Genomic DNA, 15,668 nt, shown 5'->3' with positions numbered 1-15,668 from the left:
AAAGTTTTTGTCGAAGTAAACGCCTGCACAAAGAGTTCAGCTTGCCAGCAGCAGGAGAATAATGCTCTTTTAGATATATCCGGCTTTCAATATCACCGCCCATAAGCTTTCATCCATCTATATCTTAAAAACACATTGTTGAACTTTACTAAAATCGCCTTCCGACTAAACATGTAGCAAGCAAAGTTTATATCAGTGGAAGATATTGTTTCATCAAAAAGTGAGCATAAGGTGCAACTAGATCACCGGTGTGCTTCGCTACCCGTACCGTAAAGATTTAAAATATATTTAGTCTATCTAAAATTAGTTTCTGTTCATGTGAAAAACATGGATTTTCTAGATTTAGTCCGCAAATTTGCAAAGACTGACGTTGAGCTTTATCAATTATCATTGCAAATACTAAGCAAATAGGAAACTGCAATCGAATAAAATCAAATGGCATTTCCGAAGTTATAATTCCCAGTTATAAAGGTCGCTCTGATTAGATTGTTCATTAATTGCCGTACTGTAAGTGCCATCGAGTGCCATTACAAATACGCAAATAATCATACATACAAACAAACACACATTGACTTTTATATATAGATAAGGTTTTCAAATGTATACAAATTTTAACATTTACTTAATATTGTTGGTAGTCCGCGCACTTCTGTACTAAAAGTTAATATTGATAGCTGCTATAGCTTTCCCTATATATAATTTGTCATTATATCTATGGAAGGTGCCACGCCCACTTTTGCTAGTTTGCCCATTTTTGGCCTAAATATGTAATTCATACAAAGTTTCATTGCTTTACATATCAAAATTATTGACATATATATGATTTTTAGTATTTAGTTTGTATTGGATGTGCCATTCTTATCCTAACTATTAATATTGATGATAGAATAACCGTGCTCTATCTCTTATTGTATCCCATATAATAGATTTTTTAATTATCATCATATGGGAGGTGCCACGCCCTCTGTGGCTTCTACTCTCATTTTGGCCTCAAATATTTATACAAACGGTGGTATTGCTCATGCAAAATTTGAGGACTATAGCTATTATAGTTTCCAAAATATTTGATATTTAATATTAACTTTGTATGGGAGGTACCACGCCCACTTGAAAATTCAAAACAAAAAGTATCCTATTGTTGCTTCCAGATATAGAACAACATACAGTCAAAATTTCTAGCAAATCTGGTTAGCCGTTTAGCCGTCTATAGACTTGAAAATTCAAAACAAAAAGTATCCTATTGTTGCTTCCAGATATAGAACAACATACAGTCAAAATTTCAAGCAAATCTGGTTAGCCGTTTAGCCGTCTATAGACTTCAAACCAATAAATATACATACATACATATAAACACACATTTACTTTTATATATATAGATTGTTTTCATCTTCAAGCAGTGCTATTTTTGCAGAAGTAGAAGCATCTATCTGCTTTATTTGCTTACTGCATGTTATAATATCAGACTGCAGATTAGAACGGCAAGTTTTTAAGGTTTCAACAGATTCAGTAAAGAAATTTTTTATAGAATTAATTTTTTTTGCAAAAAAGAATCTGTTTTGGAGTTTAAACCATGAATCTCTTCACGCAACATTCTTTCCAAGCCAGATGTCGGATTGGACTCACACTTCTCACAGGTAAAGGAAAGAGATATATTGTCTTTGAGAAGCGACAGTGCTTTGTCGTTAATTTTGGCACATTGAGCGTGATACCACAAATCACAAGACTTGCAAAGAATACTTGATTGAGTTTTTCCAATATTGAGTTGACACCTGACATTTATATGATTTGGTTACAGGCATCTTGATTTAAATTTAATGTATACCAAATGGCGGCAAATGTGTATACATACAAAAAAATAGAATTTGCAATAAGCAAACAGCAACAACAACAGCAACAACAACAGCAGCAGCAACAGATTTATTTAATTTGTAATGATTTTTATAAACAAAAGTTGGTAATATAGTTAGTTGGTGAATATATAAAAGCGTATTTTTTATTTCGATAGACACATTTTATTATTTTTAACTTTATCGGTCCAGCCGTTCTCAACTGATGCATTTATCAACGAACGACATTTGATTTTTATTTATATAGATATTTAATAGTTTTGTGTGAAAGAGGGTTATTTGTTAAACTAACGCAAATATTTTGTTTACAGAAAATTCGATTTAAAGGGTAGTACAGTAGATCGAGAAGCCTCAGAAAAGGAATTGGAAAAACATTTACCCACATTCAAGGACAATGATTTCATGAAACAAAATGTTCGCATTGAAATTGGCGAGGAAGCAAAAACCAAACTTATGGATATATTAACCAATGATGTTGGACTGCTAACAAAACTCCATATTATGGACTATTCGTTACTAGTGGGCATACACGATTGTGTACGTGCCGAAGAGGAAGCTTTACAGGGTGAAAACTGTCAAAGCGGTGCTGCTGGGCGTAGCGAAAACAGCGAAAGTGATGAGTGCGATAGTGGCGAAAGGTAATTTCATTGTAATCAAAATCGTAATGTTAAGTATCATACATTGTTCTTATTATATAGGTGGACTTATAACACTCCTCCCGATTCGCCAAGAGGTGCCCAGTATAAGGAAGTTGTCTACGAGGTTGATATGTATGCCATTCCAAGTATTGAAGGTAAATATGAAATTATTTATTTAATGTGTCAAGAAATTTTGATTATTTATACAATATTTATTTACAGAAAGACGAGAAATATATTTTATTGCAATAATTGATGTCCTTACTCAATATGGTGTTAAGAAACAGGTGAGTTCCGCCATTCATACTGTAATCACCCCTATCGGCAATAACATGTGAAATTTTGTTCCCATGAAATATCCATTTCCCTCTAAGGGAAAATTGCTATCGGAAATATCATGATGAACTTTACATTCACAATAGTTGATTTTGTTCGTAAAAGCTGTTTATTGTTTACAAAATTCCATCTAAAAATTTCACAACAAGCGGAATTTTTTTCACGTGAACAAAGTTGATGAACGAAAAAAGGAAAAGGGAAAATATTTCATGTGAAATGTTGATTCGCGATAGGGGTGAATATTTATTATAAATATTTTTTTATAACATTTATATTATTATTAAGATCAGATGATTAGTAATTTGTTCATATAAAAATTATCACAGACGTCATTCAAAAAATGACTCGCTAATCCAATACCGATAAATGAATCCTTTTTCCGAATTTATCGGTGATGGAGATCAGGGAAATTCGTTCATCAATTCCTCCGTACTCATCATAACAACATCAACAGAAGTCATTCAAAGTTAAATTCATTCAGACTGCCCTGTAAACACGGCTACAAGACTTACTTTAGAACAGTGATGTTCATCCCATACAACAATTGTTTAAAAAATGTACACACATTTGTTACGCTCTTTTAAAGGGCGTAACAAATGTCTCATTTTTTAAAGAAATTCATTAAGCATTGTTGTTGGTTGGTTTTTGGATGAAGCATAGCAAACACACGCGTTTCAATTACAATTCAACACAAAAAAGACAAAGTCAAAAATAAATAAACAATTTGAGAGAATTTAGGCCGTATAATGTATTTTCTTTCATATCTTTAAAATTTATATTACATTCATTTAATAAATTGGTTATATCTGGCAAAAATTCTAAATCTAAACATTCTTTATTTTGTTCTTATTTTAAGTATGTTTGCTGGGTAGCTCTCTCACCAATACATCTTCATTTTTATTTTTGAACATCACTGCTTTAGAAGAAGTATAGTTGAGTAAGTTTAACACCATTTTCTCCATCTCCATCACCATCTTTTCTTTCGTTATGTTAATGTAAAGATACAAGAACGTTGACCGTAACTTTTCATATTCGGTAACATTCGTTACGTCTAACATTGATATGATATGTTAATAATACGTTCATTACGTTTTGTATTGCCAGTTTAAAATGTTTAAGTTTTCAGAGGTGTTTCTTGTTAAAATTTGTTTAAATAAACTTATATTTCAAAACCTGGGACCTATTCCACAAAAAAACTTATCAACTTTTCAAATTTTTGGTCAATTTGCAAAACTTTATGTTCCTCAGAACTATAAAATTTGATAAGTGATAAGTTGAAATTGATAAGTGTAATTTGCAAAGTTTTTACAATTTTTATATTTTCATTGCAATTTCTGTTCCAGTACGTTCTCTTGTTCAAATTGCAAACTTAATATTGAAAAGTGTAATTTGCAAAGATTTTGCAAATAATTATGCTGTTTCGTTCCACAAAAACTGTAAATTCTATTTTTGCAAATCAAATTTTGATAATTTTGTCAAAAATTTGCAGGGTAAACGATCGCTTTACAAATTCATATTGTTATAACTAGTGAAGCTTTAAAAACGTTAAGACGTGAATTTTTGTTCGACGATAGTGAAGATGCGGTTATAACAACAAATTTTAGAGGCCGAATTAATTTTTTATGACTACAAAACTTTAATTTAAAAAAAAAATTGGAAAAATATTAAAAAATAAATTTTTTTTAAAAAATGTTTGTCATAAAATTGTCACTGAAAATGTAAAAAAAAAAATATAGCTCTCTCTCTCTCTTTATTCACATGTAACTGTGCAAGTTTTTTTTCCATTTTTATTTTGCGATTCATTTTAACACGTTCTAATAATAATAAGTAATAAGACAGAAATGCCAAGATGATTGAATGCTTTGTGGAACACTTTGCACACTCACTTTGCACAGAGAGCGCAAATACTTTGCAAAGAGAACAAAGACTTTGCAAAAATTTGCTTATTGCAAAGTGAGATTTGCAAAGAATATTGTGGAACAGAAACACTTATCACTTTGCCAAAAAATTAAATTTGATAAGAGCAAAGTGAAAAGTTGATACGTTGTTTGTGGAATAGGGTCCTGGTGAAATTTTATACTCTTCTAACGAATGACAATTGTTATTAATATGTAAACAAATCAAATTTCTAAAAAATTTAAATGTTTTTATTTATGGGTTTCGTAGATGTTGAAACGATAAATTTAGGAATTGTAGGAATCTGTAACAGTCGGGTTGGATGTTAAAAGAAACAATTCGGTGTTCTTGTACACCGGCTCTAGCTCAGATGGTGTGGAAACTTGTATATACCCTGAAGTTTGCCGATAATAAATAACACCGAAAATAAGAAATAAACAAAAATAATCGGAAAATAAATAACTTTTAACTATTGTGGCTTATCTTACCTTCCCGCCGGTGAATACCCAAAGGCCATTTACAAATCGGATAATCCCTAATATAACTTATAACATAATATTATAATTTATTTACCCCATTATTAACAAATATTTTATTCCATCACGAAATAAATGAACAAACAAATTAAATTACAATTACCATTTTTAATCAGTTCTTTCTTATATGGAAATTAAAACAAAGACTAGTTATTACTTTTTTAAAAAAAATATTAATATTATTATTATTAAAACAAATTTAAATGAAAAATAGACAAAAAATTACCATGCAAAAATTGTTTGTATATTCTGATATCAAGAAAAAAAGTTTTTTATTACTCACCCTTAATCCGTACGATGAATAGAGCTCTCTTCACTTATCAGGATTTTATCAGTTGAAAAGTTAGAAACAATAATTATATACAATCTATTTTTTATGGTAAGACAATAAAAATTCAGTAAAACTAAATTGTTAAAAGTAGACAGATTTTTCGTTAGCTTTCGAAAATAGTACAATTCAATCAAAGTACAATAATACAAATTCCTTCTGTACTCAATCACCCAGAACATCGTTCACTTTTTAAAATATTATTTCCTTTACTTCTTTTTAATATTTAAACACACATAACACAATTGAATCAAGACTGATCAATTTTACAAATTTTCCTATGCCTTATATATGGCCAATTCCACGAGAATGACTACCACGACCGAAAACCCAAAAACCCTTGAAACTTTTTTTCAAGATGATTTGAATAGGATAAAACATTAAAATATTACTATGTGTAAGTATTTAGAGCTTATTACAACATTTTATTGACATAATAATAGTTTAAACTGACTATATTTAATTTTTTAATTTAATTGGCATGTTTTAGGCTAAAATTGCTATTAAAACTAAGTTCCGAATTAGCATATAGTATGATTAGAATTTGACATTGATTGTTTAATTTTTATTATAAAATTGTTTATTGAAGCCGAATGTATATTTTCCATTAAATTTTTTAGTTTTTGTATACATATATTTACAGAATATATATATTAAATTTTGTTTATTATAAAATCATCCAAAGATTGTTTTTATTTAAATATGACGGATTGTAAAGGAAAAATTTTTCGTTTAGTGTAAGAAATTAAAAGAAAACATAACGCCTCTCACGATTCGAAAATTTTCGCATATTTCTACATGTACTTCAAAATGACCACCGTTTTATGTCACGTACTATATACCCTTATTTCGCTCGATATTTTGGACAAAAATGTTTCGAAAGAACTATTTATTATTTTCAAATATAGTACCCTCTGAATGGAACATAAAGACCAAATTATTTTTCAGATGCTCTTATTTTTGCAAAATTTATTCCACTCTATATGCATACAAATGTCACGTACGATGATATAAAATTGCCCATATAGCAATATCTCAAAATCGAACTTTTTTATTAAACTTATTAATCTCTGGGGTATCAGAAACAATTCTACATTTTTATTTCTGATTTTTTGAAAAGATACCGTTATTTTTATGTTATCGCCTTTTATTGACCCTTAAAACAAAAAAACATTGGCTTGACAATGTTACGCAACTTTATCCAGGAGTGTTAGGTTTACATTTTCTTAAATTTATAAGAAAAATGTCATTACCACCACCATGCGGCCGTTTTTTGCAACAATTGGTGAAACAAAAAAAAAATAGAAAACCTTTCCAAAGAGGGATCTGTGATGACATTCTGACAAAAAATAAGGAATCTAGACGTAAAAGAAATTAATAGTACACCGAATCTGTTCAATTTTATATATAGCAAAATTTGTCACAAATAGTTTAGATAACTATTTATTCAATCTTTCGATTTTCATACCAAAAAATATTTATGTGAAAAGCAAAAGCAAAAACAAAATTTCAAAAATTATAAAATTTGTTTTTGTTTTATATACAAATTCTGAACAGAACAAAAGCACCAAAATACAAGTGTTTGGCATCAATCCAAGTTTTCTAAAATTGTTATAAAAATAAAACAAACAAATTTCAAGTTTAAATTAGAGACGAAGATCTCTTTTTATTGTAAATAAATATTACCTCGTAGAAGGAATATATTGCTTTTTTAGTAAAATGCACGTAGTGCTTATGTCGAAGACAATTTGTCAAGTGTTTTTTAATGCTAAAATAACAAGCATAATTTGGTGGCAAACAATATTTAAGGACCCGTTAACGGTTTACTCGCTAGAATCTAGTAAAATACTTCCAGCAAAGTTGCATAAAAAAGAAAGCAACAACAGATTCTAACGTTGTTAAAAATAGTATAATACGTTTAATGTAGTTATTGCCAAAAGGATGCAACCTAAACAACAAGCGTTGATTTGTCTCTCATAATTTGAAAATTTTGTATATAAACAAAAACAAATTTTTAAAATTTTTGAAATTTACATTAATTAAATTTACTTAATGTAAGTAAATCAGAACCAATGACTTTTAAATAAAATATTAAGAAAAATTATACAAATTGTTTAGTATGAAAAAGTGCAATATTGTTGAAGGACGGAGTTTTAAAGTGGCATATTTTTGAATCTAATTGAGATATTGACTTGAATTTTTTTTGTAAGACCAAAAATTAACTTGTTTAACAAAAAAAATAGTTCGGAATAAAACTGGATCAAAATGCTCCTAATATTTGCAATTCTATTAAAATTTTGATAAAATTGTAGTTTTAGAAACTCAATAAATATGTAATATGTAATAAAATCTTTATTTATTAACAAAACTTAATGAAATATTTGTCATTCTATACAACAAAAATGGTATTTTTTACAATTTTGCCCATTTCCTTCTGGTCTTGAAAAATAATTTGGGGATAAATAGGGTACATATCAAGGTTTCTAAAGCTGCTTTTCTTTTTTTTCAATCCAGCTTTGGGATTTTAGAACATGTGGCCCAAAGTTGAAATTTTGATAAAAAAAAATAGGTCACATGTTTTTTATACCAAAATGTTCTCCGTAAAAATAAAGAAAGTTTTTTTTAATAAAAAAACAGTTAAGTCACATTTTCGCCCAAAAAACAGCAAAAATAAACTATTTTTTGAATATTTAAATTAAAAATCGTTTATTTTTGTATCCATAATTGATATTGCTCTGAAATCTTTTGTATGTTATTCGTAATTTAGTTGTCTAGCGAACAAAAAATTCAGTCCATTCGGTCCAAAAGTACGCCCTATATTTTTAAAAAAGCGATCCAAGGTATGATAAAATTTTAAAATTTCAATTTTGAAATGCCTATAATTCGGAAATTATAAGAGATAAATGGCACACGCAAGTATGTTTTTTCAAGACAGAGCGCTTTCCAAAAATATAAATATCTTTGAAATCGGATGGGAAACAACAAATTTTACATGCCGAAGGTATCCTACTTTAAGCCCCTGGAGCATTCGTAAAGCCCATTTTAATAACTTAAACTCCTTTTATACTGGTCGGACCTGCCGTTTGGAAATGCCAGATTTATTTCCAAAAATGTTGATTCTGACCTAAAGTAAAAAAAATGTAACACAATTAAAAATTAAAAAAATTTAACACAATTAATAATAAAATGTTCTGGCATCACAAAGATTATAGCGATCCCTAGCGCTACAATCTTTCGGATCTTCCGTAATATGGATAAGAATGATTGTGAAATAAGTTACAGATAAAATCGCATATACGAAATTTTATAGAAATAACAATATTGCACAAGAAAGTGGTTCTGAGTCGTACTTTAAGGTAGACGTGAGACTAATATTTATTTGTGTTCGATACAATCATCAGTATAAACTCATAATACTATTCACGCTATAATTTTCAGATGATTCGGAATATTCACTAGAACCATATTTAATGACTCCATACCGATATCCTTCCCAACAACATGAAATTGTTTATAATCAATTACATGCTAAAGCACAAAATTGCACTGAATGGTGCTGTTTAGGTTAAATAAATTTTAAATTTCTGTTCAAACTAGAAGCATAAAATATTTGACGTTTAAATAAAAGTACTGAAATTTCACAATTCTTTCAAATGTAAAGCAAAATGGAAAAAAAAAATCTTTTTTATTGATGAAATAAATTAAAGTGTTTTGCATCTTTATTTAACAACTAGCTGACCCGACAGACGTTGTCCTGTCCAAATTAGAAAAAAATGCTTGTGTTCGATTTGTGAATAGATGTTTGAAATGTATAAAAAGGGGTATGTTTGAATTACATTTGATTTGAAAATATATGCAATGAATCCTTTGGTATTCTATTTACATTTTGATTGAAAGATCGATTGAAACCAATTAAAATAAAGTAATACTTTTTTCGATTGCATTGCTGCGATATACACATTTTTTGTTTTGTTGTTTGGTTATCAAATAATGGACCATTTGTTAATTGTCATTGCGAATGCAACCCGTACCGGAAACTGCAAGTGTTTAAAATCGAATAGTATGTCGGTTCGAGCCATTGGGATCCTTGGTATCTTTCTTTTAAGTATTATTTACCTTGCCTTTAAGTATTATTGCTTCGATGACGTTATTCAGCAAGTTTTTTACCGCAAGTCGGGTGCCATTACAAAGACGTGGTTGGTTTATGTTTCGTAACATTATGATTACCGATCCGACTTTCAGTTGGAGATTGTGAGGCGGTAATAAATAATAAAATTCCAGCGAGTTTAAAAACTCGGTTGGATAGTTTATGACATCATCTTGAGAAGTAACGGAATCCAGCTATTTGTACGGTCGAAATATCAACCGGGATTTTGCCGTTGCCTATGTTCAACAATTGTTTGAAAAATATTTCTCCAGATTGATCTTTCATGCATGCTCGACACGTATGTTCACATTCAATTTGAGTTTCTTGACGTATTTCCACGAAACGGACGACTTCATACATGCATTAAGCTCATCGGCTGGCGTTGATCGTGGAATCACTGCCAATGTTTGCCGAAAATCACCTTCCAACAGAATTCGTAAATCCTGCAACGTTTTGTCTATTGACTGCAAAATCTTTTTATGCGCTATTTTACATTCATCCCAAACGATTAGTTTGCTTTACTGCAAAACTTTGGCCATCGGACTTTACTCGGAAATGTTGCATTTTGAATTTGCATTGTTCTGCATATTAAATGGCAACTTCAGTACTGAATGAACAGTTCCACCGGAAGCGTAAAAAAATCACTCCAGTTTCATCGTAGATCCAACAACGTTTATTCGAACTGGTTCCCTCAAGGCATCGGCATATTGTTTTTCGCGTCGCAACTCTTGATTAAATACGTCGAGCATCGGACGATTGGGAGATGTCATGCCTATCTCAAATAATACGTCGTTCGACATCATCAAGCATATGTTCTCAATTAATATCAAAGCCCTGTTGTAAATTTCCTCGCTCAGTTGAAAATTTGGATTTGATGTTCTAATGCTCATGTAATGCAAAATACCATCACACATGGCATCATTGTATTTGCTCCACAAATCAAATCAAAATTTCCCTAAAAACCTTATTCCTGACCTATACAGTTAAACTTGTACATCATATTACCCGACGAATTAATAAACATGGGCGTGTAAGTGGGCGGGGACAATTTAGCTTTCTGTAAAAATATTTTTTTAACCAATTTCCGTCATTTATATCTCATTAGAACGACAATAACGTATACATTTCGATTCTTTTGCATTCAATTGCAAAAGTAAGTATTTAATATCAACATTTTTCCAAAAACTAAAAAAATTGCATTTTCCGAATTTTTTTTATTGTAACTTTGCATATATCTGACCTTTGACCTCGATGCGCGTACCGAAATCGTTGTCCGATTTGGCTCAAATTGTCATCACTTAACTTTTAGACCTAGTTTCACAATATTCGGCCCGGCACCCTTTAAATTTTTAACAAAAATTTTTTTTCATACAACTCAAACAAGAACTGCAACTAACTTTATTTTATACCTTATATAGGTGAGGCCATATCCTCTAAAAAAATCACGCCAAGCTGCTTAGAATACTAAGAACGTGTTTCCGACAAAGTTTGAAGACTTTCGAGATTATAGTTCTCTTGATATTCGAAAATAAATATTTACTTTGTATGGGAGAGGCTATCCTTCTTGTTACGATCCCGTCCATTTTTAGCCAAACTAGTGGTGCCACGCCCATTAATCCAATCCTGTAAACGTTCAACCAGACTATATCCAATGGTAACTGTTTATGCAGAAAGCCTTAACAAACTTTGTCCAAATCCAGTGATTTAGTTATAAATCACTGGATTATAACTAAATCACTGGATGCATATTATATATTATATAATATGCATACACTAGCTTAAGTCAGCTTAAGCAACTGAGCGAATACATATTGTTACGTTTTAACCTTTTCAAAACGCTGGTTTATTTCCTTTAAATAAACCGGATACTTTTGATTGCTAATAAAAGCCGTTTAGTAGTTTGAAAATTGTAACAACTCTTTATTTATTTAAAATGTACAACAACAGAATTAAATAGTCACTCAATGTTTTTTATACACGTTTATAAATTCGCAGAAATACAGACACACTTTATAATGTACACGAATTCACTTGAAAAATACAACACATGTTTATTCGAAAAGCGTCTCTGATAAACTCACTAACTACTGCAACCTCTGCCACTATTTATAACACTGCCATCTGCACTCTAGATTGCTCTTTAACTGTCTAGAGCTTTCTAATACATACGCCATCTGTGGTGTACTTACAATGTTCTTTAACTGAATATTCGAATATACGGTCGCAACAAACAGCGTTGCCATACTTACGATCAATGGTCAACTGAAAGCTTTTATTCAATGTTAATAATGTCCACAGATATGTTACAGTTTGCTATTACAGCACTGCTATTTGAAAGCATTATGCTACTTTTAAATCAGCCGTGTAAAAACCGTTATATTTGAATTCAGGTACAATTTCGTAACACTGCCCCCCGCTTAAGCCTGTTCGTCCCGAATAGACATAGATTCACTTCTCCCATAGGTAACTAGTAGTTTCAGATGTTCAACCTTAATTCCCGATATCGGTCTTCCACATTTCCGTATTCTATAAACACTGTCGTCCAATATCTTAACTACCATATCGTTTTCACAGACTAATTTTTTCTTCTTGTCTTTTTGTTTTGGTTTTTATTAATAACCTAACGAACGTTTTAATCCACTAAATCATAGAAAGAAGAAATTTTACATTAATGACAGCTGAACTGACAGCTTATTGCTTAGCAATAATTGCTCAGGCAATCAGTAAAGCAATCATTGCGCAATGGATTGCTACTTATAGCAATTTGCGGTCTACACTCACAAATTGCAAGATATATGTTGAAGAGCATCGGTGATAGTACTCCTCCTTGTGGTACGCCCATTTTTATTTTGCGGTATTTTGATTTCTGGCCTCTGAACTCGACAAACGCATGTCTTCCACATAGATAGTTGGCTATCCAGCATTTGACATCATTTGGGAGTGTGGAGTTCACGATGTTATTAATCAGCATCGAGTGATCGACCGTATCGAAAGCCTTGAATAAATCCAGTGCGGCGACAATGGTGCGTTGACACGGCCGTTGCTGATTGAGGCCATTAACGATCTGGGAGGTTATCTGAGTTAGAGCTGTTGTTGTGCTATGCGCTTCCCTGAATCCATGTTGATGTGTGGCGAGCGGGAAATGCTCCTTCAGGGTGGGTAATAGTAGGGATTCTAAAACCTTTGCTACTGGTGACAATAAGGAGATGGGGCGGTATGATTCTCCTAGGGTATCTGATTTTTCCGGTTTTAGAATTGGGATAGCTCGAGCCACTTTCCAGATATCTGGAATCACCAAATGGTGAATCGAGAGATTCAGAAGTTGGGTGATATATTCCAGACCTACTATACCGAGCTTCTTTAGCATTATCATAGAGATGCCATCCGGACCTAGAGCTTTGGAAGGTTTCGACTTGGAGATAATGAACTCGACTTCACGGGAAGTGAAGGAGCATGGCTGCTATTGTTGTTGATAGTGCTGCTATTGTTGTTGATGATGTGACTGTGTTCTATTTGTGAAAGGTTCAGGAATCCTTTAAACTTACCTCCAGGATTTATTATTTTATGCAATTGCAGCAGATTTGCCACAGCTGACTCCAATGGGCTCAGTATAAGTTCTTTAAATATACCGCCTCCAGTAGCTTTGTACTCTGCTTTGTTTTGTACTTTGAAATTCAAGTCCCGCCAAATCTGTAAAATGAATTTTGTGAAATTTTCGCATTCGCAACACTTTCCCACTGTTCCTTAAAATCGATAGATGGATTATTTTCCAACTCTTCCACCAGCTTTTCAAATTGGTTGGGGTTAGTAATTTTAATTTTGTCCGCGTTTAATCAATTTCATTACTATTTTAACTTTTATTATTTAATTTTTTTTAAATACTTATTTGAACACTACAGCAGACGACACCAAACAGCGTCAGTTTTTGTTCCTAATATAGCTATATTCCCACTTTTCATGTTGTATTTAAGTTTATATTTGATGCAAATCATTGTAATTTTAATAATGAACTATAAAACTATTATTTCTATTTTTAGGCTGCCAAGGCTGCAAAAACGGTGAAGTATGGCAGTAATGTTGATGGTATTTCAACCTGTGATCCTGAACAGTATGCCAAAAGATTTCTTGAATTTATGGATAAAGCCATAGAATAAAATATGTTTACCTAATTGTCAATATTTATAAATCTTTACTATATAATAAACATGCAAAATATATACTACTTGCTATTAAAAATTTTCAATATTTATACTATATCAAAGTAATTAATGAGCACAAGTTTCATGCTTTATTGTTTTAAGGACAAAATTCATTGAAAATATTGTAAAAACGGTAAAAACGTACCTTTTAAAAACAGTGGTGTATTTCTATTTAAATAAACCGGATACTTTTGATTGCAAATAAATGCTGTTTAGTAGTTTAAAATTGTAACAACTCTTTATTTATTCAAATATACAACAGCAACAGTTTATATGTCACTCAGTGTTCTTATTAGGGTATTCATTCGACTAATGATCGTTCGATTAATCGAATAATTTCTTACGAATAATTATTCGAACAATTTTTAAATGGCCATTTTCGAATAACGAATAATTCGAACAATTTTATGTAGAATAATCGAATTGCTTAAAATTTTTCATAATTTCAAATTTAAATAAGTAATAAGACTACAAAAATTGTATTGTTTCTGAAATTCGACAAATAACTAAAGACAAAGGGACTTTCGATCACTGTAGATGAGTGTTCCGATATCTCCATCTATAAATATTACTGCAAGAAGTTACAATTCTAAAAACAAATCTTTCAAAATTTTTAACTTAGGACTTGAACCAATGAAAATAAAAGGTACGGAATAAAATGTTTGTTATTTAGCTGGCGAAATATTAGAAGAATCGCAGTTAATAATCAAAATATTAACTTAAGGTAGGGTCACACATGACAAATATTTGACGAAAAAGACGTAACCACTAAATAAAATACATTTGAATTCTTTTATTTATATGAAAAACTTCTTTTACTTAGGATGATTCAAAACAAAAAATTTAGTTTTATTTTATTTGATGCTGTTTGATCTTACAAAACACTTGTAAGAGTAAACACGTCAAACAATTTTTTGCTAAAAAAGTGGTTACGCTTTTTTGAGCAAATATTTGACATGTGTGACCCAACCTTTAGATTAAAGTGGAGTTAAATGTGATGGAGAATGTGATTTTGAAAAGGTCATCGAAAGTCATATTGATGATGACATTTATAATGATTACATTTAAATAGATGAAGGCCATGATCTTAAAATATATGTATATAAGTGATGTTATTAACCGCGTACTTAAGTGTTGCAAAATCTATATATATAAAAATGAAATGGTCCATGTATGTAATGGCATCACGTGAGAACGGCTGGAGCGATTTGGATGATTTTTTTTTATTCGATTCGAAATTTTCAGGAGATGGTTTGTAATGAAAAAAATTCAAAAATTCCGGGTAAAACTCGGAATTTTTTTTGAGTCCAGTCAACTGTAATAAAAAAGCTCCGAAAAGTATGCAGTACAAATTTATATATTTTATTTGCAAATAAATAAGAACAGGCAGGTGTATGTGGGTTGGTGAAACTTGACGAACTAACATTAGTAAATGCTACCGGGCGAAGCCGGTGCGGTCAACTAGTATTTAATAAATCGAATGATAAACACAAATATTGCAAACTAACGTTTTGTTGCAAGAAAAGCATGGAATTCGTCTTATACATGATTTTGAACATCTTTGTCAAACATGGTAATAAACGTTTTGCGTATTTGTAAATGCATCAATCATGATCAAATTAACCACGTTCACTGACAATGATATCAAACTTTGGACAGATTTCCTTTATTGTGTAAATCCCCAAGACCAAGCAAAGATTCGGCAACGTTGATAGAGCTTGATGTATAATACAATTTGTTT

The 15,668-nt window shown here is 30.9% G+C and overlaps 1 protein-coding gene across 1 annotated transcript in view; it reads left to right on the top strand.

The window, feature by feature from the left end:
* The window catches only part of PIP4K (phosphatidylinositol 5-phosphate 4-kinase), a 47,416-nt gene extending 33,445 nt beyond the window's left edge, over window positions 1-13,971 (top strand). Inside the window, exons 6-9 of the mRNA XM_065514701.1 lie at window positions 2,159-2,485; window positions 2,546-2,640; window positions 2,708-2,772; window positions 13,766-13,971. Of these exons, the coding sequence (XP_065370773.1) occupies window positions 2,159-2,485; window positions 2,546-2,640; window positions 2,708-2,772; window positions 13,766-13,882 (604 nt within the window). The 3' untranslated portion in view covers window positions 13,883-13,971. The remainder of the gene's footprint in view (window positions 1-2,158; window positions 2,486-2,545; window positions 2,641-2,707; window positions 2,773-13,765) is intronic.
* Window positions 13,972-15,668: the final 1,697 nt, after the last annotated feature.

The sequence above is a fragment of the Calliphora vicina genome, chromosome X (assembly GCF_958450345.1).
Source record: "Calliphora vicina chromosome X, idCalVici1.1, whole genome shotgun sequence".
NCBI lineage: Eukaryota > Metazoa > Arthropoda > Insecta > Diptera > Calliphoridae > Calliphora > Calliphora vicina.
The sequence above is the reverse complement of the archived record's forward strand: the minus strand, read 5'-3'. Positions and strand labels throughout refer to the sequence as shown.